This window comes from Lutjanus erythropterus, chromosome 1, assembly GCF_056507025.1.
Source record: "Lutjanus erythropterus isolate fLutEry1 chromosome 1, fLutEry1.hap2, whole genome shotgun sequence".
Classification (NCBI taxonomy): Eukaryota; Metazoa; Chordata; class Actinopteri; order Lutjaniformes; family Lutjanidae; genus Lutjanus; species Lutjanus erythropterus.
In genome coordinates this window covers 10,993,222-11,021,195 of record NC_139317.1, presented here as the reverse complement: position 1 = coordinate 11,021,195, position 27,974 = coordinate 10,993,222, and the positions used below count along the sequence as shown (strand labels likewise).

The 27,974-nt window shown below is 39.0% G+C and overlaps 1 protein-coding gene across 3 annotated transcripts in view; it reads left to right on the top strand.

Moving 5' to 3' along the window:
- Positions 1-27,974, top strand: part of znf609b (zinc finger protein 609b) — a 112,821-nt gene that overhangs the window by 28,702 nt on the left and 56,145 nt on the right. For all 3 annotated transcript variants that reach the window (XM_084741364.1, XM_084741286.1, XM_084741441.1), the window contains exon 2: positions 3,754-4,637. In XM_084741364.1, coding sequence (XP_084597490.1) covers positions 3,882-4,637 — 756 coding nt within the window. In that variant the 5' untranslated portion in view covers positions 3,754-3,881. The remainder of the gene's footprint in view (positions 1-3,753; positions 4,638-27,974) is intronic.

Here is a 27,974-nt window from a genome sequence, read left to right as displayed (position 1 = left end):
TTCTCTGTCCGTCGGTGGGAACGACCCAGCTTTAAAGACTTCAGCGCTGGGATGTTAGATGCAGTTGTTGCATTTTATCTCTCTTAGACTTTATTTCCAGGGGAAGATAAAACTGGGCTCGTGAACTGTCTGGTATGGGACGCTTCAGCTGGACAAGAGGGCGTGATAGAATATTTTTTCGAGCTCTTCAATTATACAGATATTAATTTAATTGTACGTCCAACGGTAACGAAGCAGAAAATGCGCTGATATCCTCATGCAATCTCCTTGTATGCTGTCATGGTTATTGGAGGAGCTTCAGGATTTGGCTTGATAAGCCCATCAGGATGAGCCGTATTTACACAAGGCTAATAGTCGGGGTGTGTAAAGTGAATTGGTAATAATTAATTTTGTGGTTTAAACACCGCAGGTCTGCTGTGTTTCACAACTCTAACAAATGAAACAGATGTTAAATATGCTGCATTTTTTCCAATTGGAGCTTGAAATGTCAATAATTAAATATAATCCTCCTCCTAATGTTTTTTTTTATAACTTAACCATAATTTCAGCATTTAAAAACACATTTTTTTATTTAAGATAAATCTCAGAGCAGTTTCAGTTTACCAGTTAATAGTAGTAGTGGGGATGAGCTGAATATTCATACAATTATCAGCAAGTCTCACTGGAAAAGATGTCAGATATCTTCTAGAAAACTTTGGGTTCATTACTGAACCACACACCAGCACACAGAAATAATGTTGTTAAAATGATCTTTCTAGCGCTCCGTATTTACTCGAGGCTAATAGTCAGGCGACGTGAAGTGAGTTTGTAATAATTTCAGAGTTTGTGGTTTAGGCTGTTAACACTAGAAGTCTAAAGTCTAACAAATTAAGGAAAAGTTAAATATTTAATACTTAATAGTAAGTGGAGCTTGATATCTTAATAACTAAAAAAATACACGTTCCTAATATGTTTTTTTTAATCAGTTTTTCATTTCGCTTTTTTGATGAATTGTCTTTAAAGTACGTGAGAATTTCTTCATTTTAAAACAATTTTTATTCAACTAAGAGCAATTCAGTTTATCAATTAATTAGTTGTCAAATATTTTAATTGATTTTAGTCATTTGTTTTTGCCGAAACAATCTGCTAGGTCGCTTTTGGATTCTAGCAAAGGATGTGTTTTTTAATTAATCCAAATTTAACTTGTTGAAAAAGCCATGGCCTAAATGTTGATTCATTTATACACAAAAGTCTGACTACATGAGATGTCAAACATCCACTCTAATTTGGGATTCATTTCTTAAAGCTACTACAAGAAATTTCATATTGTGTTGATTTTGGCCGCTGTGGAAGAAGCGCTTTGTTTCCTCTGCCATAACCACAAAATATAATGCCAAAAATATAATTATCTTAAGAAAAATCTCCTCATTCTTCCTTTTAACTAACTAATGACTGAATTTTTGCTTGGGAAAATGTGAAAACTGGCTTTTTTTCATCTGATTTTTAAGCCAGTCTTCTCGCTGATGGTGTCATTTGCTTATGTAGGTCAGATGGCTACTAATCAGAAATACGAACTGATGTACATGATTTAGTTAATACAGTCTTTCCGGGGCTCCGCTGTGCCGTGTCTGGCCGTACTTCTCAGTCGGGTCTGTGCAGCACAAAGAAAATCATCAGAATTCATGCCTGTTTGAGGCGGTATTGATCTCATCACCCTTACCACCACTCCAGAGTCTTTTGTGCGCAGGCTTCCTTATCCCTCACGTTTGCAAGGAGAGATGAGAACTACAGATGTGTGAATTATTTACTGACATGTAGTGAGCTCTCCGGGGACTGTAAGTGCAGGGTTTTCAGAAAATGTACTCTTTCTGGTACTGATTCATCCTCATGTTCAATGCCAGGTTATTTACAGCTTCTTGGGGAGTAAATTGAGCTACTGGTCTGAAAGTATCACAAGTTCTTTATTTGCAAATTGGAGTAAAGGCATACATTAGGTGTAATGATACCTTTTTTCCAGAACAGATAAGAATATCAAGCATCTTAGTGCTTAATAACACTGTTAGAAGACACTGAACACAATGAAATGAAATGGTTACATGAATATATGTGTCAGTAATCTTTATTTGTGCAGAAACGGTTCGATATAATTACAGTCTTCATTTTCATCATTCATCAGCAGAGTTTTAAGAATCTCCAACATTTTTCCTCACAGAAGATTTTTACCACCCCAAACACCCATTGGTTGTGGTTTTTAAAATTGACACACTAATTTGTGGATGCTGAAGGCGAGTACTGAAGAGCAACACTGATGCAGCTGCCAAGGCAAACTGTATTTATGTAGCGTGTGTAACTTATTCCCAAAGGAAACTCTACGTGCTTTACATTTAAAATTCCTCAGCATGATTTCAATCTAGTGTATGAATAAAAAAAAAAGATGTTAAAGAGCCACTCAATCATGACGTACACACAAACGAACAAGTGTATGTTCATATTGATGCTCACACTTGTTCTGTTGCTTGTTACAGTCAATCACTACTTATTTTCAAAAAAGCAAATATTTACAAGGCTCAACAATAAGGATGGCCTCCTTGCCAGGGACATGAAAGACCACGTCAGGCTTGTGAATCTCGCAACAATTAAATTATGTTGAGAATCGTTAAAGTACTTTTTCATGCAAAAATGGCAGAAAACGCTGTGTCCAGCCTTTCAAATATGGTGATTTTGTGCTTTTCTCCGTGTATTATCATATTAAACGGAATATCTTTGGGTTTTAGACTGACAAAACAACAGTTAAAGACATCACCTTGGACTTAAAGGAAATGGGATGGACATTTTCACTGTTTTTTTTTTTTCTGACATTTTTTAGATGTTGCAACCCTAGATTTAAGCATGACAATCAACATTAGTGTTTGTTATTCGATAACCGCTACTAAATTAAACAATTTGGATAAGGACAAGTAGATTTCTGACACACTTGTCCAACCAGGCAAGTGGAAAAAAACATTAAAGTTGAGCCCTGATTTAGATAAAACAAGAAAGACCTTAAGTCTCATTTAAAAAAAAAACAAAACATGCTAATCTAAGAACATGTTTGTTCTCTGTTATGAAAATTGAGCAAGTAACCTTAATTTCTTGATGTTCCAATTTAAAGACAACAGTTGACAAGAACTGTTATGTCCACGTTGAGCTTCGGTGCGTCGGGATCTGTCCTTGAATTTACTTGCTGAAAGATCTGACACATGGTGACCTTTCTGGCTATATTGTGTAAGCAAATACACCACGCTGATGTTCTCCTGAGGCGTACACTGGTTCATTCATGTTTTTAAGCCCCTCTGTTAATGCAAGATTACCATTGTGTTCTTGAGTTGAAAAGGCACGGCTCCATAAACCGTGCGGGGGTGTGTGAGGCCAGCTACTCCTTATTTATCAGCGGTGACACTATCAGCAGCGCCTTGTGAAAAGAGAGCCAGTCATTCAGAACAGTGGGGCCACCTTGGCTGTCAAAGCAGGATTTAAGCTACATTTCCCATGGTTGCCATGACGACTGTGGGAAGTGATTATGAAGAGAGGGTTTCGGAGCAGTGCTGTCACACCAGTGGGTATTACCATAGTGGTTTGCGCAGTGATCACCAGAGAATTACTGGCTCATGATCAAACGATTTTTTTGTTCCGTACCCAATGAAATGCTCTGTTCTGTGATGGCAGAGCCGTAGTACTACTATTTATGTGTGAGAATTATTAGACTAATATTACTCCTTTCTCTTCTCTTTCTAGGGCACAATGTGGATAAATGGGACAGGAACGAGTAGACCGTGAGGATTCTCTAACCCTTGCCCCCGAGTCCCAACCGTCTGAGAGGGTGTCGGACCTCACTGAGGCAAACCTGGGCCGTTGGCACTAAAATGTCCCTAAGTGGTGGCACTGCAGGCGGGAAAGGTGTGGACTCTAATGCGGTGGACACTTACGACAGCGGGGATGAGTGGGATATCGGTGTTGGAAATCTGATTATTGACCTTGACGCTGACTTAGAGAAGGACAAACTTGAGATGTCTGGCACCAAGGACGGCATGGCGGCACCACCCAGTGCAGTGGCAGCGTTGCCTGACAACATCAGGTTTGTTAGTCCAGTGTCTGGCTCTCAAGGCAAGGAAAGCAAATCCAAATACAAGCGCAGCAAGAACTCTAAAGACAATAGTAGCAAAGCATCAGCAGGAGATGGGGGCAAAAAAGAAACTACAGGACGGACTCAAGGTGAGCCGACAGGCACAGCGGCGAGCGCAGGAGCCGCTGGCGCCAATTCCACCTCTGGGAAGAACATGGAAAAAGGGGGCAAAGCCTCCAGAGGTGTTCTGAGTGGTAAAAAAGAGAAAGAAGGGGCAAGTGGGAAAAGTAAGAAGGACAAAAACGATGGAGCCCCAGTCGTGGCGATAGCCGCCGCGGAGAAGGATGTTGTGTCTCAAGCCCAAGTTGCTTTGGGGAATAGCCGTAATACGTCCTTTGAGAACACACAATCAACAGACTTGGCAGAAGCCAATCAAATGGGGAATATTGCACTTGAACCTGGGATAGTACCAGCATTGACCACAAAAACTGAACAGGAGGAGGTGGAAAATGGGAATGGTGAATGCAAGACGCTAAAGAAGGTGAAAAATGAAAAGGTATGTTCCCTCAATTTACTCTCCTTTTATGCTGCATGGATTTGTTTGCTGTTGTGTCACATTATTCCACTGACTGGTCTTGGGTTGTATCTGTAAAAGGCAAATAATAATTCTGTTTTATCAGGGACATTTGCAGCCGTCAGTCGCCTGGCTTATAATGCAGCATGTTCCTAATGTTTGTAAAGTTACTGCAGACAGTCAGTAGTTAAAAGTTAAATGCAGCGTGAAGGACCAGTGTGTAGGATTTAGTGGCACGTAGGGGTGAACTTGCAGATTGGAATTGCTTCACTCTACCTTTCCAAGTTTGTTGGACAGCCAACAGTGGCTGCAAAAAAAAAAATGCAAAGGGCCTCCTCTAGAGCCAGTGTTTGGTTTGTTCGTTCTGGGCTGCTGCAGAAACATGGTGGTGCCTCCATGGAAGAGGACCCACCCCTCTGTAGATATAAACAGCTCATTCTAGGGTAACGAGAACACGATAATTCTTACTTTCAAGTGATTATACTCTAATGAAAAAACATACTTACATATTTATATACTTGGAGGATCCGTATGGGTGCTGGAAATCCTTGAAAACACTTGCATTTTAATGTAGAGTTTTCAAGGCTGGAAAAGTGCTCGGATTAACTTGACTGTCATAATAAATTGCCGCCTAGTTTGCTTGTTAGATAAAGAAATATTGGCTCTGCGTGGTTGTATAGGATGCCAAGTCCTCTTACAGACAGGAGGCCCATTTTTAGGGCTGCGTACCAAACATTGATATTTTTATGGCACCAATTGAACTGCTTCAATAGTGTCGAAATATGCTTGTCTTTCGATATTAAATTTTGATACCTAAGGAGTAAATCTCCAAGTTGTGGTTTATTTTATTATGTTGTAAAGCTTGCCTTGAGAGGAAAAATGCCAAGTTGCGGACACACTGAACCAAAAAGTTGAAACAGACAATGTAAGTTTGACCACATTGTTGTAAACAGATTTATATTTTTAAGTTATGAAACTGCTTTGAGTGTGTAAAAAGCAGCTGAAAATGAAACTTAAGATTTGCACCATAATGTGTAATGTAATTTTCATTTTGTTTAAATGGATTTGATAAGAAAAAAAAAAAAAAAAAGGAGCCGATGTCAAAGTCAAGGTATCAATACTGGTATTGAAAATTTTTGAACGATACACAGCCCTACCCATTTTTAAACATGACTGTCGTGTTTTTCTTTATTCGTTTAACTTCTGTAGAAATCTATCATGAAACATAATTAAGGTTGTGATGTGATGAAGGAGCAGCATAATCTTTTGGACTATATGTAATTTATCACCACTGTAAGACTTTGAAAAAGGTGCAGGAACCCTCTGCTTATAAATATTGTATTCCATATCAGCCATATTCTGCATATTGAAGCCTGTAAATCTTTTTAAGTACATTTGTACCAAAAAAAAGTTAATTACTTTGGATAATTGGTCTCTTAGTTCTCTTTTGAAACCTGAACTCTGAGTGAAGCTATGCCGTTTAGTCCGCCAGTGTGCTTTGGATGTTTTCTAGTGAGTGCTGTAAAAGTTCACTCGAGCCCTGAGCTCTTTGTTTTTAACAAGCACAGTTGTTGAAATGTGTTAGCAGCGACTCGGTTATCACTTTATTTTCGAGCAGCCAGCAACAATTAGCATCTGCGGAGTTGCATTTGCCTGTGAAAAGTATCTCGGAAACAATACAGGCTTTCATCAGTTGAATTATCGTGGTATGAATTAATACAATGGGACACAATAGGACTGCATACTGAAGGGTTGTTGAAGTTGTGCTTTGTGATATCCTGTCGCTTACAGCAGGCTTGGAGATGCACTCTGTTCCCTGAGGCTGCCTGACATGTGATGCATAAAAAGACCTACTGCTGTTTTCTCTTTTATTACCGCACGGTGAATAAGGGCACCCTTGACGAATATGATGCTGAGACCAGCTACAGGAAACAGTCCACACAGTGGTGGTGTTTTTTTCCCCCCGTTCTTTAAAGTAGTTCCAGGCCTGGGCAATATAAAGATATTATATTGATACAGTGATATAAGACTAGACATCGTCTTAAATTTTGGATATCATTATCCCCCTGTCCTGTCGTGCTATTTATCCATCTAGATTTTTTTTCGGTGTGAGTTTCAGAGTTTTTGAAATGTCAGCTGCAGAAATATCTGCCTTCTCTACAGTAATAATGGGACTGAATGGCACTCGGCTTGTGGTGCTCAAAGCACACACACACAAAAAAAAATACATTTGAAAAATCTTTTTACAAAAACCATAACTCAGTTGCTCGGGATAATCCACACGCCTTTCTTTCTGCAGTAAAATCTCAACATGAAACTGCTCACAAAAAGATCTGTGGATTATCTTGAGTGACCAGGTCGTGATTTTTGGAAAGAGGCACTGGTTTTAAATTTTTTAAACATACTTTTTTTTTGTGCTTTGAGCAGCACAGGACCAGTCCCATTTGATTGGAGAGAAGGCAGAAACCTCTGCGGTCAATGTCTCCAAAACTCTGCAACACCAAAAACAAAACAAAAATCTAGATAGATAAGGGGAAATATATATTTTGGATTTTGGTGCGAACTGTCCTTTTAAAGGCTGCATTACAGTAAACTGATGTCATTTTCTGAACATACCAGACTGTCCTAGCTGGTCTATTATTTGCCTTTACCCACTTAGTCATTATATCCACATTACTGCTGAATATTTACCAGAAATCCCATTGTGGTAACATTTTCTAAAAGCACCAATAGACATCCCAATGCTATTGTTGAATTTACATTTGGAGAAATTGTGTTTCATAAAGATACACATCATGTATCGTGAAGTAGCCTACAAATAGAGAGATAATTTAAAAGCCGGTCCTTTTAAAATGACGCACACGTGCCCTTTTATAATGATAAATATAAATAATATAAGCCAACATCAGTTACAGATAACCATGAGAGATTTATGTGCTGTACACAAGCCGGTAAGACCAAGTACTAATGTCAAACAAGATTAAAATAGACGTCGTCAGCCATATACATCACATCACGCCTGTGAAGTTAAGCAAATGTCACATCGTGTTCCACTTTTTTTTCTTCACACAATCTCAGCGCTGACATTATCTTACAAGAACAATATAAAGATTCGTGTATCTATTCACCCACACTTATCTTGTTCACTCATAGAGTTGATCTATCACTGTGTCTATTGTATGCCTCATAGCAGCCTTTTCATGCTCTGGCAGTATAAAAGACAGCAGTGCAGGGAGGTGCTGAGGACTGTTTTTGTCTGTCATCGTGTTCCATTCTTAATCCCACAAGCCCCAGCAATGCCTGGTGGAGCAGAGTGTGGGGGAGGGAGCTGGTGCAAAGCACGCCTTCGTCGTTTTTCCTGCTGCTCTGAAAGTGGCGTGGGGGATGGGCTGCGAGGAAGCCTGTTTGATTCCTTAAATCCAGGACACCCAGTCATGAACACAAGCTGTAGAGTCTCCTTGGGCCGACTGCTATGAAAGGAAATTTCTGGAAAGTCTTTGTAATCATAACGTATTAAGAATGAAAAGGCTTTTGAGGGGAGAACCACATGAAGTGGCTGACGGCACCGAATAAAGGAGAGGGGTCACAACTGCTTTCAAACAGCGAGCTCGTGAAAGGTATCCTTGAAAGCGTGATGAGGGAAAAAAAGGACATGATTATATTGCAGCAACTTTAATTTGAAGAGCAGCTTTTAGGTTGGCAAACAGAATAAATGCATGTGGTATTAATGCATCAAAAGGTGTTTTTTTCTACCTAAACAAACAAAATATACAAATATTGTGTCACTTGGACGTTGTAAGTCAGTTTGCCATGCTTACCTCAACATGGAGGAACTGGGCTGTTTCATCACATATGGACAAGGGGCAGAACAAGGTCAAGCGCAGCCATAGTAAGGACGGAGCCAAACCTGGTGCTGACACCAATGAGGTCGATAATAACTGCTTATGCGCATTTGAATGACCACAGCCTTATAATTTTTGGAACTGGTAAAAGGCAAGGTTAAGGAGAAAATAGATATGTGTGTAGATATGTTTCCAGCAACATTTTTTTTTATGAGCCTTTTGAAGAATCGCATCAGAAAAGGGTTGATGGAAACTGAGGCTGCAGCTAATGATTAGAAAAGCAGCAAGTCCTCACATTTAAGAAGCTGGAACCGACAAATGTTTGACATTTTCCCTTGAAAATCCCTGAAAGGATTAATCAATTGGCAATTAATTTTCTTTTGATCGACGAATTGTTGTAGCTGGAAAAAGGTTAAATGTGAAAATACTTAATTAAAAAGTTTTTATGCTCGTTTTAGGTTGTTTTTGCTTTTTGCTTTTTCAAAGAAGAGTTGGTGCATTTAATTGGATGATGGAAACACCTTTTATGAATAAGTTCTGATGCAGCGAACATTTAACACTCATGACTGATGCTCTGACGGTCTCCTCTTTGCTCCCATGGCTCTAAAATACATCCGTGTTCTCTCCACACAGATCTGATGAAACCCTCCTCACGTTAGCGCATGAAACTATCAGAAATGTCATTTGTTTTCTACATTTGTTTGTCATTGTTTGAGGTTCAAATGACGCCCTTTAAATGACGTCATCTTGTTGCACCCTCTTCTTCTGCAATGGTATTGCAATTTCACGACTTATTGGCACAGCTGACTGCTTATCTTGATGAACCAGCTCCTAACTATTGCATAATGGTAGATTCAAGATTCAAGACGTTTATAGTCAAAGCGGTTGTACAAGTACAATCGTGTGAAAAACCTGCTGGGAAGCTTCATTAATGAATAGGTTAAAAAGTAGGTTAGTTTGGCAGGAAGGTTAGCAATAAAAGACAACAATAATAATAAGATAAATATGGGTGTATTTACAGATTATATGCAATAATAATAATAAGTAGGACTCAGTTCAAAGGCATAATAAGGAGCAAGTAAATGTAGAAGCAGTGAAGGTTGTAAGTGGATGGAAACAAGCTGATTTGCTCAAAAATTGGTTAAAATCTCTGATGCGTTTGAGAAAATAAGTTGTGCTGAATAGAGAACATCCTGCATGTAATAAAAGAACTGGATACTGAAAAAAGAGGACACCCATACGTACTGTTGAGAGTAGAGTAGCTAGACACATACACCCAAAAAAGGGAAATATACTAATATGGCTCTTTGTGATTTTTAATGGTTCTTCAGCGGATCAAATTATGATAATACAGAGTAGATGGAAAAAGTCTTCTTGGACCCAAGCATGACACACAACTCGCAGTTCCAACTGTGGCCTCTACGCAAAAAATCTGTGCACGGTTCCTCGTCGTGTCTAGAGTGGAACCTGAGATTTGCGAAACTGTTGCTAGAGATGTACTAGTCCGGCCCTGCTGCGCTGTGATTGGCCGGTTCTCACTGCCTCGACCACGAGTCCTTGTGATTTCCAGAAAACCTTTCTAACATTGTGAAAGGGTCTATTTTAAACATAAACCACAATCTTTTATAAACCTACCCAAGAAGTTTTTGCGCCTAAAGTAGTTTTTGTTCCTAAACTAAGTTTTTGTGCCTAAACCTAACCAAGTAGTTTATTGTGCCTAAAGTACTAACCAAACTGAAAATACTTTCTGAAAAACTCAAAATAATAATTCAACCAAGTCTTAAAAAGTGACCTTAAACGCTGCTGGTGCGAGCCCTCGTGCTTCCTGGGGCCTTGGGAGACCTCATTTGACAGGCCGCTCAGTATGAGTGACAAATGTTGCGTTTCGTGAACTTTGTGCAGTTAGCTAGCACACGTACTGTATTTCACATGCCCCTTTGAACTGAAACTGCTGGCTCTGTAACAGATACTCCCACTGGCAACAGTTAAGGTTTCGCAGCCATGTGGACTGACAGAACCGCGCCACATCCGTCTCAGACAGCCCCGTTCTGGCTGTGACACCCCGTCCTGAGCTCCACCATAACATCAGCCAGAAACATAATCCACATGCCGAGAACGGGAACTTCACATGACTGTTTTTTGTCACGGATGTGACAGTAGAATCCGGCTTCTTCATCGTTCACCAGCCGCAGCGACTCGCGTTCAGTGTCCACAGGCTAGATATCTTGGCAGCACGCTTAAAACTTGATACTGAATCTGATGAAAAGAAATGTCTGAAAAATCACTACTGACCTCATTCACAACTTCCCATCAGCGCCCTGTGGCAGCATCACGGCATCCCACTTGCTTATGCTGATGTGATGTCATGTCACACCTTTTTGAGGACCGAGGTTAAATATTCTCTGCACTTATTTGTCACTTATTCTTGAGAACAGGGAAAGAACCAATTTTTTGAGGGTTTCTTTTTATTTTAACTCTTCAAATATGCTGGAAAAAACATTTTAAAAGATCAAACTCTTGTTATTAAACCTTGTAACAGGCAAAGCTCCTAAAGATTTATTAAATGTGTCTGATGGACTTGACGTCTTACAGAGTCGACATAATGTTTTAATCTCACAGCAGAGTCGTAGTGAGCAGCCATTTTATTTTTTATAGTTCTCTTACTGCTAATCAAAATACACATTTTAGCTTTGATTTAGAAGGGCTACAGAGTTGATATGTTATGGTTGAGACACATCTGATTGTAGTGTTATTTAATGTCAAAGCTCACCTGTGTACCTGCCTTTTTTAAACCAGGAAGTTTGGGGTATAGCTTTACCTTTTTATGCCTGAATTAAATCATGTTTTTGTAAAAATCTGACGGAGCTGACGGAATTCTGGGACACAGCTTTTCATAAAAATAGGCAAAGATGACTAGAATATCACATTTGTATGCCTATGTTATCACTAGGTGTTGTTAGTTTTACATTTTGAAGGCTTTTAACACATTTTTAAGTTGTTTGATGTTGTGAATTAGTTTGGGACAAGACACACAGCAACCTTTGAAAAAAAAAAAAAGTAAACATTTCAGAAATTATAAATCTTAAAAGAATGAATTTTCACCAAAAAACTTGGAATTTTGGCAGGACATGGTTTGTCCCACTTCTCAAGAACAGGTGAAATTTAATTTCCTGACCTTTTTCCAATGATGTGACAGAATTCTATCGGGTAATATTAACAATACCTGTTGAAATTTTGTCTCGATAGATATTGTCCATATTGTGCAGCAAAACAGCATTATTTAAGTCAACAATGACCTTTGGGAAGTAGACTTGGAAATTTGTCAGCCTCATTACAACGCGACTGGTGATTTAAAAGAACTAGCTGTCCCATGACCAGTGTAATTCAGGCATTAATCAGTGGTGTGTCTCACCAGCGGTCCTGTTCTCCATGGTAGAGGTGTAATAGCATGGCTACATTGTCTGTGTCCTAAGTTAAAGCTCCCCAAAGCATTGGCTCTCGGATGCTGAATAAATCATCTCCACTTCCTTCGTACAAGTGCTAACCACCTCGGAGTGTGTCTCACTCTCCCACCTCTCATTATACAAATCTAGAGGAGTAAGGCATTCGTCAGCTGCCTCAATGTGCCACTGGCCTTGATAAATGGAGCAGCTCTCATGGAAAATTACATTGGCAATGTTACTTTGAAAAAGGGGGGGAGAGAAAGGAAAGGCTGCACTTGAATGAAAGAGCTGAGCCGCCGCTCTGCGTTGCCGCCGATGTCCGGCTCGGGGAGCGGAGGGATTTCATCAGAGCTAGCTTGAGTTCTTTCTCTTCGCCGGTGCCTGACTGACTGTTGCTATTGTGTTACAGCTCTTTCCTTTTAAGTAGTGCCAAGGCTTTTAAAGGCGCTGGAATAGAAGAGAGGCTGTGACTTATTTTAAGAAGGGGAGTAAATTACATCAAGAAACTCACAACAAAGTGAGGCTGTTAGCTTACCTGTCGGTGTTCTGGTGACGCTAATTCTGTGAAGATGAGCAGAGTTGTTGCTTTATTAATGGAAATAATTAAACAGCAGGATAAAAGCATGTTATTTTCCTGAAATCCTCCTATTTATTAAAAGTGTACTGTACGGGAGTGATTGTTCAAATATGTTAGATCTCCTTTTTATCTTGCTCAAACATGTATTTTGAGCATTTAAATCTCTCTATATTTACACTCTTTGCAGACATTAGTGATTAGTATTAAGCTGCCAGGCTGTCAAATAGTGTAGGAAATCCCCCGTCCCCCTACATCTTTACGAAGTCGGATTAGGCGTGCTGCGTCGACCAGAACTTTCTGAAACTAACAGTCCAACACAGAGCTTCGCAATTAATCACAACATTATTGAAATCCCAAAATGGCCACATGCAATATCCAAATCACAGAAGCTGCATTTTTCTGGATAAAGGAAAATATGTCACAAAACAGTATTATAATGACATACTGTAGAGCTGCAGAGATCTCCTGGCCTAAAAATCTTATTCTCCACATGTAAGAACTTGTCAAAAATGTCACATTATCTTGATTTTCTTTTTTTCCAGTGATCACAAAAGCAGATGCAGAAATAATCATTCCTACTAATGGTATTGCAATTGCAATTTCAGTCAAAATAGTCACAATATGAGTTTTTTACCATATTGTGCAGCCCTAATCCAACATTTACACTGATTGAACAGCCATGCAGAGGTGAGAAAAGAGTTTGAACCCTCTTTTTTAAATGTTGACTTACTTTTCATGCGTACAACCAAGTGCAACACTTTTGATCTCTTAGTCTTGGCCCGATGGTGCATTTTCCATACTGTTCCAGAGCCAAAATGTCATTATAAGTGGTCCAAAAAAAAAGTTAACTAGTTAAATAAAGGTCAGTGTGTTTCCGCCGCAGGGACCAGAGTCTAAATTAAGTTCCTGGGACATTATTACAGCCCCTTGCTTGAGGGTAGCTCCTTTCAAAAGTACAGGAACTTTTTAGGGGCATTGTATTTCAGATTGTTGCATCCGCTCACATGGGCTACTCACTGATACCCAGTCCAGCAAAAAAAAAAAAAAAGAACACTGAGTCCTTATTTCAGACGTTTCTTACTAATTTGCCCAATCTTCACCGTGCTGGAAACACAGACAACACTGGGATGAAGGAGCTGTCTAGTTCCTAGAAAAGTAGTTCCTGGCACTAAAGGTTATTTTGGGTGGAATCGCAGCATTCGCCTACCCAAACACATATCAAGGTATTTTATCTGGGTTTCATTAGAGAGCCAAGCAACAAGGTCAAACTAAATATGGTGATAGAAAATAAGAATATTCTTCATTAGGAATATCTGCTCTTAAACATAAGTGAATGTAAAATGTATTATTTACATTTATGTTCAATGCAATGATCACTGAATAACTCAGTTTTTAATTACAGCCCTCACTGAATCACATTTGGGAAACAGAGTTTTAAACAAACAACACAACATATTCATATGCTCAACAGAAAGTTGATAAATTATCTCCCAGCCTTAGTTCAATGCTGTTGTGATTTCTGTGTTGTTGCCTCCGCCTGTTTGAAGCATTTCACCCTCAGGGAGTCCCTCACTACTACAGGAAGAAAACATTTGACACTAATTGTTTTCCACAGCTGCCATTAGCTGCTGCCTTCATAATAATGTGAACTGGTTTGAGCTTGTAGGCAAAACAAAACACTAGACTACACGAAGTATAAAAATAAAACAAAATCAAAGAAGTTAATAATGGGCCATTGAGTTGGCTTTAATCACTGAACAGCTGTTGGAAAAGATATAAAAGTGTCACTGAAGTAATATGAACATTAGTCTGGGCTTTTTTATTTTCTTTTAACGTGAACATCCGCGGCCAAGGGTTGCTCCCTTTTTTTTCCCAGCAGACGGAGATGCATACCGTGCATACCGCATATTTCAAGGTTTACAGTGCATCTCTCACTGACATGCCATTGCAAATCAAAACGGTGAGTAGAGTCAGCGGAAATCAAAATGGCTTGTGTAATCACAAGATGGGTAAAAAAATAAAGTACAGCAAAACGCTGATATTTTCAAATGTCACAATTTAATGGCAGTTGCATGCAGAGCTACAGTGCACCAAGTGCTTTTAGATTTTTTTTTAAGGTAAAGGACTGTTTCTAATGGGTTTCTCGGCATCTATAATTTTTGCCTTCAAGCCTTCTACAAATAAAAAAAAAGCTCTGATTAAATATATTCACATGTAGATGGGTCAGGGCTTATCTGATAAAAACAACCTCGCTGTAGTTAAAAAGAGATTCATTCTGAGATGGGAGTAAAATTTAAATGCTTCTATCTCATTCACACACGGCGTCCAAGATTAGCTGGCTCTCTCTTGTCGTTTGGTGCAAACCCAAAACGCTGCCATGTTGAAGAAATTTCAGCGCTTTCGGCGTCCAACTTGTTTGCACTTGCTGTCTTTTTCCTTTTATCGAAAGAAGATGGTGATGACAATGAAAATAAAACAGTTGAAACATATTTTTCAACATCTCAGTATATCATCAGTATAACACCCAGAGTCTTACATTTTTGTACATTGGACTTTGAAAGACAGGTGCTAAAAATGTTTATTTTCATCTTGTTTTATTTAACCTTTATTTAATCAGGAGTAGAAGACTCTTTGTCAAGACTTGGCCAAGACAAGCAGCAGCACAGATAACATGGTTGCAGACGTGAGACAAAGATAAAACGAAATCAAATGAAAACAAAGAACAAGTTACAGGATTATGAGATATCAAAACATTCTTGACTGTTCAAAACATCTGCAGCCAGCTGTTTCTGCTTACGAGTCATTTAGAATCACTCTTAACGCGTCCAATGAGTCCAGCTGCCGAAGATTTAGGCGATTTTACATCTGATATCAAGCTGAGAGCGCGGCATTCTTAAAATCACTTTTTTCCCAGTTCAGTGTGGATTTTGAGGACAGTTAGTAGAAGTAAGTCCAAAGCAAAGACAATACTTTACCATACTTTTTTTGGTTGATGTAGATCTGTGGGTAAGAAGGAAGCAATTCGAGAAGGAGGCTGCTGTCTTTTACAGTTTTAAGACCAAAATTTACACAGCTAAAAATGAGTTTGCCTTTGGTGTTTTGTTTTTTTGTTCTGATGTGCGATGGAAAGCAAAAATTCAACTTGGTTTCTAAAACTGTTCAGCTTTCAGTACTTTTGTAGCTTCTAACTGAATCTCTGTGGTTTGAAGTTTAGTTTTTTGTTTCATGTCCACTTTCTGCTGGATAGATGTTAAGTCACTGCTGGTGAAAACCCAACATTTCCTGATTTTTGCTGCTACGCAATAAAAGCTTTTAAATACTAACTTTTACTGATGAAGGATTCGGAGGAAGTAGAATGTTTATACACTGTTCGAGTGCCTGAATAAAGATGAGTCATCGGTTAAATACACCTTCAAACATGCAAACTCTGCCATGCTGAGCTGAAGCACTGAGTCAAACAGAGTCAAGCCATTCAGCTTATGTACATGAGTTGCAGAAGTTACCACCGGAGATGACAAGCCTTCATTGCCTCGGCCGAAAAGGGGCAAAAATTAGCTATGTCCACACGGACGTCATTTTTTACATTACTGTCAATTGGAGCTGCTAATTGTACCCTTTCCCACTGAGGACAAAAGTCAGATGTTGGTGGGTTTTTGTCCAGTGGAAAAGAGCTTTTATAAAAAAGGTATATGCCAGTGATAAAGTCGGAGTTGGACATGGCAGACCATCCTACCCAAAATGTTAAGTTTTATCTTGCAAACCTACTTCATTTCATTATCTTATTTCCATCACACATCGTGCTGTAGCTGGTGTCTCCGTAGATCATAGTCCAGTATTCCTGCACCTACTCATCACTGAGTATTGCATTTACAAACACTTTCAGATTCACATTGTTGCATGGACTAGTCATAAACTTTAACCCTAGAAATCCATATTAGAGAATCGTTACAGCAGAAGCCACTATTACAGCAGATTACTCAGCCCACACAGCAGACCACAGATCCAGATATTGAATTAGAAGAAGAATGCCGTGGCCCACAAAGTTTATAGTCTTGTTGCTCAGGAAATCCTTGTTGAGAGTTTTTATTTTTTTGTTTGGAAATATTTGATACTGGAACCAGGTCTTTCCAGTCGTAAACGCTGCCTGGAGTCACCTTGACCTCGGCGAGCGTTGAGCTTGATTTGTGTCCCGTCTGTCCGCTTCCTGAGGGCTTTTGGGATTTGTTGTCACTTTTGATATCGAGTATGAAGTAAGCTTGCTTTTACCGCAAGTGCGATCTGAATTGAGACTTGAAATAAAAACTTTAGAAGAGTTGTGGTTGGAATGAGTGTGACTGGTTTAAGCGGTGAAAGGATCAAATTCTGCAGCGAGAGCCGTATTGGCAGTTTTTCAACAACCCTTTTGATGTTTTTCAGTTTTGTTTCCTCCCAAAATTCACACTAACAGGCAGTTTTTCTTGTTATCACTAATCTATAGACCTGGGGTCATGCATTACATCCATGTAATTGATTCATGGATCCTGTAAAAATGGCAACATCAGTCCTATTGCAAGTATTTTCTGTAACAGGCAGTCTTAATCAACAGAATAATGTTTTTAAATCATACCTGACAATTTTCCTACAGCTAATCAAAGTGCACATAAACCTTTGGACTGCATACTGGGAGTGTGAATGCCATATTGCTGCTCCTTTATTAGAATAGCTCAGTGATTCAGTGAGTGGTAGCACTCTGTGACTCCTACTTTCAAGTAAATTTCTTTCATAGCTATAATTTGAAAACTATCTCTTTTGTGTTTTCTAACATAAAAGATGATAGATATCCTTAATCAGTATAATTGCCTTAATGTGTGTCATGTTTTTTATAGATTTTGATCTCTGAAAATTAATTTTTGATGGTTCTGTTTCAAAAGTTTAAACATTATTGTTGTAATTTAGTTTGTGATCAGAGATCAGAGGCTCTTGTCTTGAAACAGTATACTGTAACACAAATGGAGACCCCCAGATGTAATTTTTAAATGTGTTTTGTTCCAATAAATGCACAATATGTAATATACTGAGAGGGGTCTTCCTGAAATTAAATGAATAAACAGAGAAAGATTTTTGCACACCAAAATGCTCCTGTTTAAAGTATTTATCTTTCCTTCCCTACTGAGGTATTCTTATGATCCAGCACCCATCCCACTGGGTTTATGGATGTGTACACCTTTTTCATATTTTTTCATACTTTTCTCCCTGAAATTAAAACAATAACAAAATTGTAGTTTGATAATAGTAGCATGGGATCATGTGAGTTGTTTTTTTGTTATCAATCACCATTGTCAATGAGAATCCATCTAACATGACTCGGGCGGATATCATGTTCATGGACGAAGTGATATTAAAGTTCAATTCATGTTACATTTAGTCACGTTAACAAACTTCCTTCCTCACTCTCTGATGTATCCATCATATCCTGTGTTTTTTCAGGGACGTAGCTAGAGAAGCAACGATCCACTTTTTTTTTTCAGTTCCAATCCGATCTGCCAATATTGTTACTGTACCGATATCAGTCCTTTTTGTCCTAGATTATTATTGGTTTTATGTGATGGTGAAAAGTTCTGTGCCAGTTGATGCCAATGCACGTCCAGTCAGAATTTGTCACCATCCGGAAAGCTTGTTTAGTTTGTGTAATGTAACTTGTCAATTGGCGTCCTCCAACCATTATGGGGCACAGTAAGATTGTAGCTTTCCCATGATGCATTGCTGAGAGTTTGTTTGTCCCAAAATGCAAATGTTACTTTCTGTTAGTGTTTGTTCAGAACATGATGGGTTGTGGTGGCTTATGTTGGTAGCAGATTAGTGCCATACATTAGCTAGTACGTTTCTTTGCCCCAGCTGTATTTTTAAAGTGGAATAGGTTTTCTTGTATTAGATGCTAATGTAGATGTCAAAAGCGCTATTTACGTCCCATTTTGTGCTGTTTAGCACAGCATTTACAGATAGAAAACATGCTGTTATGGAGTTTGTATCAATACCAGTATTATATCGGATCGGTCCCATCTCCAGTTAAAGGGTCTAGTTAGAAAACACACCGTTACCTTGAACAAATTAGGGATTTCTATAGGATATATACCATAGATCTAGCTTTTCTAGACATTTTAATATGGTAATGTTACATTTTATAGCTTTAATCAAAAATATGCGAGCTTCAGGCTATCTGCAGGAGTAATATCTGCAGTCTATAAAAGCACTGAGCCCCTTAAAACTCGGTAGTAGCTCATTTTAACATTAGTATAATTTTAGGAACTTAATTTTACCTTCTTCTTTAAACACAAAAACAATGTAATATACCACATTAAGAATTAATGCAACAGTTTTCTATATGGGCTCCTTCTGGTAGTGATATTGAATTGAATTGGTCTTGTCTCTAGTTTTAGCAACTAGCGGCTAGTAGGAAACATGCTGTTACCTTGAAAAAGTAATAGATTTTTCTGGATTTGACCGTTGTTTTCAACATTTGTAATTATGAAAGTACACAAGTGTCTTCATACATTTTAATACAGAAATGCTACATATTTTAGCTTTAATCAAACACATGTGAGCTTTAGACTGTTAGCAGGGGTGATATCTGTAGCCTCTTAAGGCATTCAGCTCCTGAAAACTTGGCAGTAGTTCATTTTAACACTGGTATCATTTTAGAATCTCCATTTTACCTTCTGTAAACAAAAAACAACATAATATAACACATTAAGAATTAATATGACTGTTTTCTACAGGGACACAAAACATGCTGGGCTACTTCTCGCAAAAAGCAATCACAGATCTGTCAAACAAAGCCCCCTGTCATGCTTTGTCTTTCCCTCCCCGTCGTTCTCTCTCCTGCTAAGCTTTCCACGAGGTGTGTTGGCTGTGTCTGGATCGGCTCGCTACGAGGGAGGGAGGCATGCGTGGGGGGAAGGGAGCAAAAGGCTTGTACAACTAATTCAGCTCATGAAAGACTTATGCAGCAAGAGCAGCTGTCTTCCATTGTCAGCCTGCAAATTTCCAGTGTGCCTCATTTCGCCTCTCAATGCGTGAGTAGCAAGAGAGCCGGGGAGGGGAGAACAGAGAGGAAACAAACCAAAATAAGAAGGGGAGAAAAAAAACAAGCGAGAGAAGGAGAAAGCCAAATATCAGGACTTTCATTGCACTAACTCGATGTGGGCTTAGTTCTGTTTCTTCTATATAAAAACCGTGGTGGGTGTGTGGTTGGACCATGGTCTAATAATAAACCATGAGCCTATTCAGACCCAGTATGCAGTATGCAGATAGATAAAAAGGACTCTGCTGTGGTGAGAGGGCATGTGAGGGGTAAGAGGAGGAGGAGGAGGAGGTGGATGTGAGGAGGGGGGGGAGAACCGCCTGAGATTAGGAGGGGAGGGGAGGGAGCGTTGAACAGTGTTATGAATGGATAGAGTCTTTAACCCCCCAACACACTGAATAGTTTGTCACAGGCTGCTGCGGCTGTATGTGGAATGAGAGGAGCTGGCTGAGAGCTCTTGGATTCCTGAATCCTTGAGGCATGTGGTCTGATTAGCAGAACAAAACCCACACAGTGGGGAGGAGCAGACGTGGCCCCCCCCCCCCCCCCCCCTCAACTGGAATTTTCTACCAGCGAGGGAAGAGGTGGCTCGAAGTTTGTACTGACTCGCTACGGTTGTAAAAGAGTTTGCAGGCTGTGTTTGGGGATTTCTCAGTTGTTGCTGAAGCCTTTTGTTTCTGCACAACCTCTATTGTTTTGGCCACGTGAAAAGAATTTCCTTTGGTAGTTCGTACGACCCTCGGATTTAACGTTTTCTCTCGCGCATGTTAAAATAATTATCGATATTGAGAAAGGTTTGACCATGAAACGCTTGATGAGAAAACATTTGTAGCCCAGGAGCTTAACTGCTTGTGAAAGGTTTTTTAGTTTAACAAAGAGGAAGTTAACAGCAAGGCAGTGTTTGAGCAAGGAGTGATTATAGAGAGGATTACGTGCCTCGCCCTCCCCCCTAATACTTTTCTAAGGGGATTGTTTGCAGCCAGTTTGTTGTTAAATGGAACAAATTCAGAAAATCACTAATGTTTCTGCTGTGAAATTCCTCTCTTCTTTGCACCACTGTGTATTTTCTTCCTCTGAGGTATAATGTTCACCACTTTATGATCTTTGGTTGTCCTGTATTATTGTAAGAGTGTGACTCCCATTAAATTTTTTTTATTCATATGAAATCTGACGAAATCGCGACCGTGTATTATGGAGCTCATCTTAGACCTTCAGAGTCTTATCGCCAATCTGCCGTGAGAACACCAACATCCTGCTGTTCCCTGCTGGAACTAGTCCTGAGATTTTCTAGCTTTGTGTTTTAGTTGCAACATCTTGCAACGTGTGTCTCTGGACAGTGAAATGTCACTGCTACCAGAGCGCTGCTGCTTTATCTGATGCAATTTTAAATTGAGCATGTAAGAGCTATGTCGAAGTTTATTTGCTTGCCTATTCTCTCTCATCATGATCCCTCATGCTCGTTCTTTTTTGGGCCATAGCTTTAAATCCAATTATTGCTGCAACTTGGGATATTAATTATTAATCATTAATCAATTAGCCTAATTGCTGGTTAGAATGTAACTGATTAAAATTTATTAACTAGGGATTCCCAGATTGATAGGACCCCGATCGCTATCAGCCGGTATTCAGTAAAAATATGCGTTTTGAAGATCAGGATTAACGGCAAGAACCGATCAATGCCAATTCTCAGCTGAGATGGTGTCATTGTCACATGCTAACTAACCAAAAGACGCGCTTCACCCCAACATGATTTGTATTTTAATTACTCACTCCATGTTGCCTCCATGTGAATGCAACAGCAGAATGAACCCGACAGCTATTAAAACAGAAAAACTGTATCAAAACATCCTTTTAAAAACTCTCACACTGCTCATGCAGTATAATCCAAGTCTCATTTATCTAGTTGTGTGCTCAATACTTACAAACAACCTTGCTAATGAAATAATTCCTGGCAGAAAGCCCGAATGGCAAACTAGAACGGTACCTGAACACTGTGCGCCGTCATGCCAGTGGCTAAGAGCAACAACCGCGTGCATGTGAATGGTATCACTTTAAGATAACAGCTAGCTGCTGTAATACAAGTGATCTGGAGGGAATGATGTGCTAGTTATTGAATATTATTTGTTTGGATACCAAAAGACAAAGATGCTTTGAATAATACAGCATGCTCCAGCTTGCCGTATAGTCTCGTCAGCTTCTTAACCCTGTTGTGCGCACCAGCTCCCACGCTGTGATTATCTATAATTGGCCTTAAAATACCTCCTAACTGGTTGTATAGCCTTTTGGGAAAACAACACATTTGTCTGTGGCTTGTTGGGTTTGAGTTTTGGATACTTGAGATGTAGTTTCATTGTTTAGTCTCTGAGATACTGGACAGGAGGAACTCCAGTGAAGGTGAAGTGTCCTCACTGTTTTTGAATAAAGCGAGAAGAGGACTTTTTTTTTTGCTGGGAGACCTGGTAGATTTGGACTGGAGTACAAAGGCATTCATTAGAAAATGAATAAGGTATTAATAACACTTGGGTTGTCAATAGTTTTGCAAAGCTCATTGTTGTTTTAGAGGATATAATAAGTAACATTTCCATATTATTGTTGACTAGACCTTTTATAGATTTTGTTGAGTTGTTAACTTAATTTAGCCCAAATGTTTCAGAGAAATGCATAGTTTTATAAGGTAATGGTGCGTTTCATTTGATCACTTGTTGCTATTATTTCCTGGGAAACACAGGATATGCCGGGGAGTGAGGAAGGAAGTCGGTAAATGCGACTAAACTCAACCTGAGTTCAATGTTTTTTGTTTTGTTTTTTTTCCTCCCACTTACCTGGTCGGCAAGTGGTACTTTTGTTATTAGCAGCTATTAAATAACAACAAAAACTAAAGTTAATTTTCATGCTTAATCTAGAGCTGCAACATCTGTAAAACGTCAGAAAATAGTTCATGAATTTAAATGTCTTGTTTTCAGTGTAAAATCCAAAGATATTCAGTTTAGCATCATAATAACTGAAGAAAAGCCAGAAAACGGCATATGGCTGAAAATGACATTTTCTGCCATTCTGCATGAAAAATCACTTTATAGATTAATCAGTTATGAAAATAATAATTTACTCCTTTGCAAGCAAGTGAGCCGTCATATTTACTTGACAGAAATGGCATTTTACTTATTGCTGAGCCCTGTGAACCTTGTATTAACATGATTTCTGCTTGAGTCTTGTCAGAGATTTTCATGGCGACAGAATATAAGAATATTTATCGTCTTGGTATATGAGATATTTGTTAGTCTTTTCAGTGTGGACGTCTGTCACACACAGCTATGCTTCTTGTCATTTCACTCTCAGTTAAACCCTCACAGAGGTAGACAACTGAGCAAACACACATAATGGCTAATCCATTTTTTTTTTCCCTTATCTGTCAGATGGCGTTGTTTGGGGGTGTTTGTTGGTTGTTTGCTGGCTGAGGCTGAGGTTCTCCGGGCTTCTCCCTCTCGTTACATTTCGCTGTATGTCAGAAGGCTGCCTGCCAAAAATAGAGCAGCAGCAGTCCACATTTCAGCATGAGAAATTGGAGAAGCAAGTTAGATCATGCGCTCCGTCTTGCCTAAGAGCCAAACTGAGAGGTCAGCCTCGAGAGCAAAGCTTTTATACGAGCTTTTCTCTAATCCAGTGACTACCGTGCCCATTTTGAGCATAATTGAATATCATCTGTTTAAATATAAATAACTGCCTCTTGTATATTAAAATACATCTAACAAAATTGGCTTCATTCTGTGAGAAGTATGCATTTGAGGTTCGGTGCGCGTTGTGTCTGTGCATGGGAGTGTGCATGCATGCTTCCAAGCTTGGAAGTACAGATCTGAGATGAAAGGATTTTCTTTCCCATTCTAATCCACACAGACAGCTAGGCCCTTGTGATTATTCCCGCCCCCTTCTCTCCACTCATCTCTTTGAATGCAGGGCCTTTCTAATTCACCCTAAAAAGGGTTTCAAAAGGGGATTATACCGCTGATAGAAATTAAAGGGAGAACACGTCCGTCCTTTGGGACCAATGTCAAACATTCATGAGTCGATGGATGCTTGCACAATATAAGGCTGAATTTGGAGCTGGTTTGCATTTTGCAGGGCTGTGGGGTTTTTTTCCCTGCGCTGAACTTCTGGTTTATTAATGATATTTTTGAGAGGTTATTAATGTAAATGTTTGCTGGTTGTTATGTGCAGGCAGCAGTACCAGAGCATACGCCTACATGCGATTTGTTAGTTTGCAAGGCTCCCCCCTAACACAGAGAAATTATGTTTTTCTAGTAGATGTTCCATTATTGAAATTATGCAGATTACAATTTTTATCAAAGATATTTCGTCAGTTATAATCATAGACCGTATGTCAAACAGGTTTGAAAAGTAAAGCCAGTACAGAAGTGCCTTAAACCTGCCAGCAGGGGGCGCCTGCACTGGTTGCCAAAAGATGGCTGATTGTATGTACCCTTATGGCAAAATGACCCTGCTTCTCACTTGATTTATAACCTCAGTTATAACCTCAGTTTCCTAATGAGTTTATGGTCTCAGTCGCTAGTCCAAGTCTTAAATATAATTTGATATTCATTTTATAAATTATGGTGCCCTTAAGAGTAAAATAGCAGGGTTTCTTTTAGGGTTGACAAGTGAAACTCAGATCAGTGTTAAACAAGGCAGTGCTGATCAAATATGAATCAAGATTCTGATACTGCATTACCAATTCCTAGCCTAAATGTTTTTCATAAACATATTTTAGTGTACAGTTTTAATATGAGACCAGGTGCCCTTGTGTTTCTGGTTTCCAACGGCACCTACTGAAACTCCGATCAAACTTTCAAACTGGGTGGTGTTGATCAAACATAAATCAATAATCTGTTATCAATATTATGTTATTGTCATTACCTAGGGATATTTTGATTAATCATGAATCGCCTTTAAGAATTTACCCCTTTGAAAATGTATTAATTGCTAATAAATTGATAGTCTCACTTAAAATGAAATAAAATGACAAACACAAGAAAAAAGAAAAATGAGACAAAAATATGTGTTGTGCTAGCGTTGTCGACTATCGATTAAGGAAAATGCACAAAATTTACAACCCTAGCATTGGCTATTTCTCACCTAAAATGTTTTCAGAAACATATTTTAGTGTGCTGTTTAGATATAACGCGAGAAAGACTGCAACTAGGCAGGCTGCCATCATTTCCTGCTGAACGGACAAAGTCGCAGTGCGTCATCTGCAAGCTCCACACTGTCGTTGGTACTCCACGTGCTTTGGCGGCAAAAACCAGACGACCACAATGCCAAACTCGAGACTTTAAAACAGTACAAACCATTGGGTGACATCACAGATGGTTACAATTAATCATAATGCTAAAACTGACTTTTTTTATTGACATCCTCCAAGAGCATCATTAAAGTTGACAGTTATGAGGAGTAATTATGTTCAGTCAATTAAAAAAATATTTTGAATTGCTGTCAGTTAGGATGTGAGCAAGACATTACTAATACTTCATTAATATAAGGGACAAAATTAAAGGCAAAGTGCTTTATTCAGAGATAATTCCTTTAGTTCAGCAGTATTTGCCTTAGATTTATTATTTGGCAAAGCATGATCCTCATGAGAGTATTACACTGGAGCCCTTCATGTCGAACATGTTGGGGGAAAGAGAGTGTTTGAGAGTGAGGTAAAGCATCGTGTGGCTCACTGACCTGGGCCTCAGTCCAACAACTTAACGCTTCATCACCACTGAATCCTTTAAATCCTCACCCCAATCTAATGCTCTTCAAGAGCAATAAATAGATAAATAAACTTATATATGCGTTACGTGTACAAGCACCGTTGGGTTGTACTGTTCTGCTGCCTTAAATGAAGTTTTGCTTTGCTGCCAAGTCCTTTCAAACTCGATGACATGGAACTATTTGACTTTGGCATCAAGGAGTCGGTCACTGTTTACACGACATTTTAAATTTATGCATCTGGCAGAGGCTCTTTGACCAGGGCCACGCTTGGCCCATGAAGGGGCGGTGAGAACATTAAAATAACAATATATAAAGAGTTATGATGAAGTTATTATCAGCAGAACGACCATATAAACTGACTCTTGACTGCAGATGACTCAACCAAACATGAACTTGGGAAATATTTAATGCCAAATAAGAGTCACAATAGACAGGGCCTAGCTTTACTCAGATATTTATGGAGTAAATGTTAAAAAATATTACATTTGACATGCAATTTCTATAATTTTGCCGTTTTATTCGTCCAATTTGTCCAGCAAATCCAGACATAAAACTGCAGGCACTCTCAGTCCAGACTTTCGAGTCCTGTGTTATAGATTGTCTGTCTGTGTTTGCATGATTTACTGCATTAACATCCTTAAATGCCATAAGTGATAAATGCAGGTTGTCCTCTACTTAAACCTCTCCTCAAAAATTGGTTGTTTGCCAGTGACTTTTATAGTCCCCCGTGTGTGTGAGGGTTTGATTTTTTCATGCTGTTTCTTTTCCTTAAACAAGAGTACCACATGCATCAAAGTCACCCCTGCCACAGCAGTCCTCTTATGAATGCTGATACGCTCAATGGAGACTGCATCAGTGTCCTTGAATACAGAGGCGTTGCATTATCTGTTGTAGGCAGGGAAAGAGTCCGCTGTCAAAACAGTGTTCATCCTATTTTTTTTGTTTTTCTTCCTCCCATTCCCTGTTCCAGACCCATTTGGTCAGCAGTCTTGTCAGTTGGTTTTTATTTATCGCAGGAACGGCTCAGGCTGTGATGTGTTTAGTACCGCTGGAAATAATTAAGTAACCATAATGGTGCCACGAAACGCATTTACGAATCAGGTGGATATTACTCTTTTTATCAGAATGCCTGTTGGTCGACACCTTCGCAACTGTTATTTTTCCTGGAGTCCGCGCACATATTCACACAAAAAGGCATTTTTATTTTCCCTAATGCTCCCAAAATTAATGTCTTTTGGAGAAGGAGAAAACCAGAACCACCTGGAAGAAACACATGCAAACACAGAGACGACATGCAAAGTCCACACTGAAATATTCCGTTAACTATTGTCAGTAATTTCAGCCCTTATTCACTTCAGAGAGAACAGTGGATCTGTCTAGACCATGGCAAAATAAATTTAGGGTTATTTGGCAAAAAAAAAAAAGTTGAACCTGGCTCAGCTATTTCCTCAAACACAATGCCACTTCATTTGGCAGCGCACCGTCTTAGCCCATTAAATGTGGATATGTTCACATTTCTTGTAGATGACTTTGTAGCATTAATGTTTCACTCTTTCCCTATCAATCATTGAGTTGGAGGACAAAAAGATTGTTGTGTAATAACTTAACAGAGTTGTAAAATCCTGCTTCATAGTATTATTAACCTTTTGTGCAGTGTTGGCATCTGGTACGCCTACAGACTCACTCAAACTGGCCTTCCAGATTGTATTGTGTTGGTGTGGCTGGATGAAATACACCCACCTAACCAAAGAGCTTAAAGAAACACCACGTCGTTGTGTTTCTGCAGTGCTCAATAAAAAACTAAAGACAAAGATGAGATTAAAAATAAAGATTTAAAGAGACATTAGATTTTTTTTTTTTTAACACATAGCTAGGGATGTTGTGATTAGTTGATTAAAAGTTGCTACCCTTGCTAGTCGGTACTCAGGTTGTGTATTGGCAAGAATCTGGTGATGGGATACATATTATCTTTATAATTTTAGGGAAGCTGTCATAGTATGAAGAACACACCACCATATGCATTAAATCTAAGTTAAAAAGTTGACTTTTATTGCAATCAGAGCAGTGAGGATGGAAAACAACACTGCAGTCTAGTGGCTAGGGGTTTGAACACAACACATATGAACCACTGCCATGCCTCTTCACATGCATCACGATACAGTGTTTTTTTAGAATTGATAGACATAATATTATGATACTCAAGTGTATGTTCTTTAATCCCATTGACACAAAAATATGATAGTTGGTTTAACTACCTTTTAGTATTAATGTACATCAACAGTTGTATGTTGCATTTAACATGTTATGCAGCTTCCTGCCCAGCTAGCTGTAGACTGTGTCAGAATAAAGTGACATATAACCACATTCAGCCCAGGCATGTGGACGTTAACCTGCAAGGAGAGTAAGCTGCTAACATTAGCCTCACTGCAGACTTTGTGACTCCACTTGGTCTAAAAAGATGACAGTGTTTTAATAGATTTATTATTTTTTTTTTTTTTGTAGAGTGTTTTCTTACTTGTAGACAATGCCACATTTAAATTTTTTCACCTTTTAATCAACAAGGAAATTTGTTGTGAGAAACATCCCTATATGTAGCTGACCAGCTAACTTTGTCACTGTACTTAACAACTTCTTCTTTTTTAAATGGCA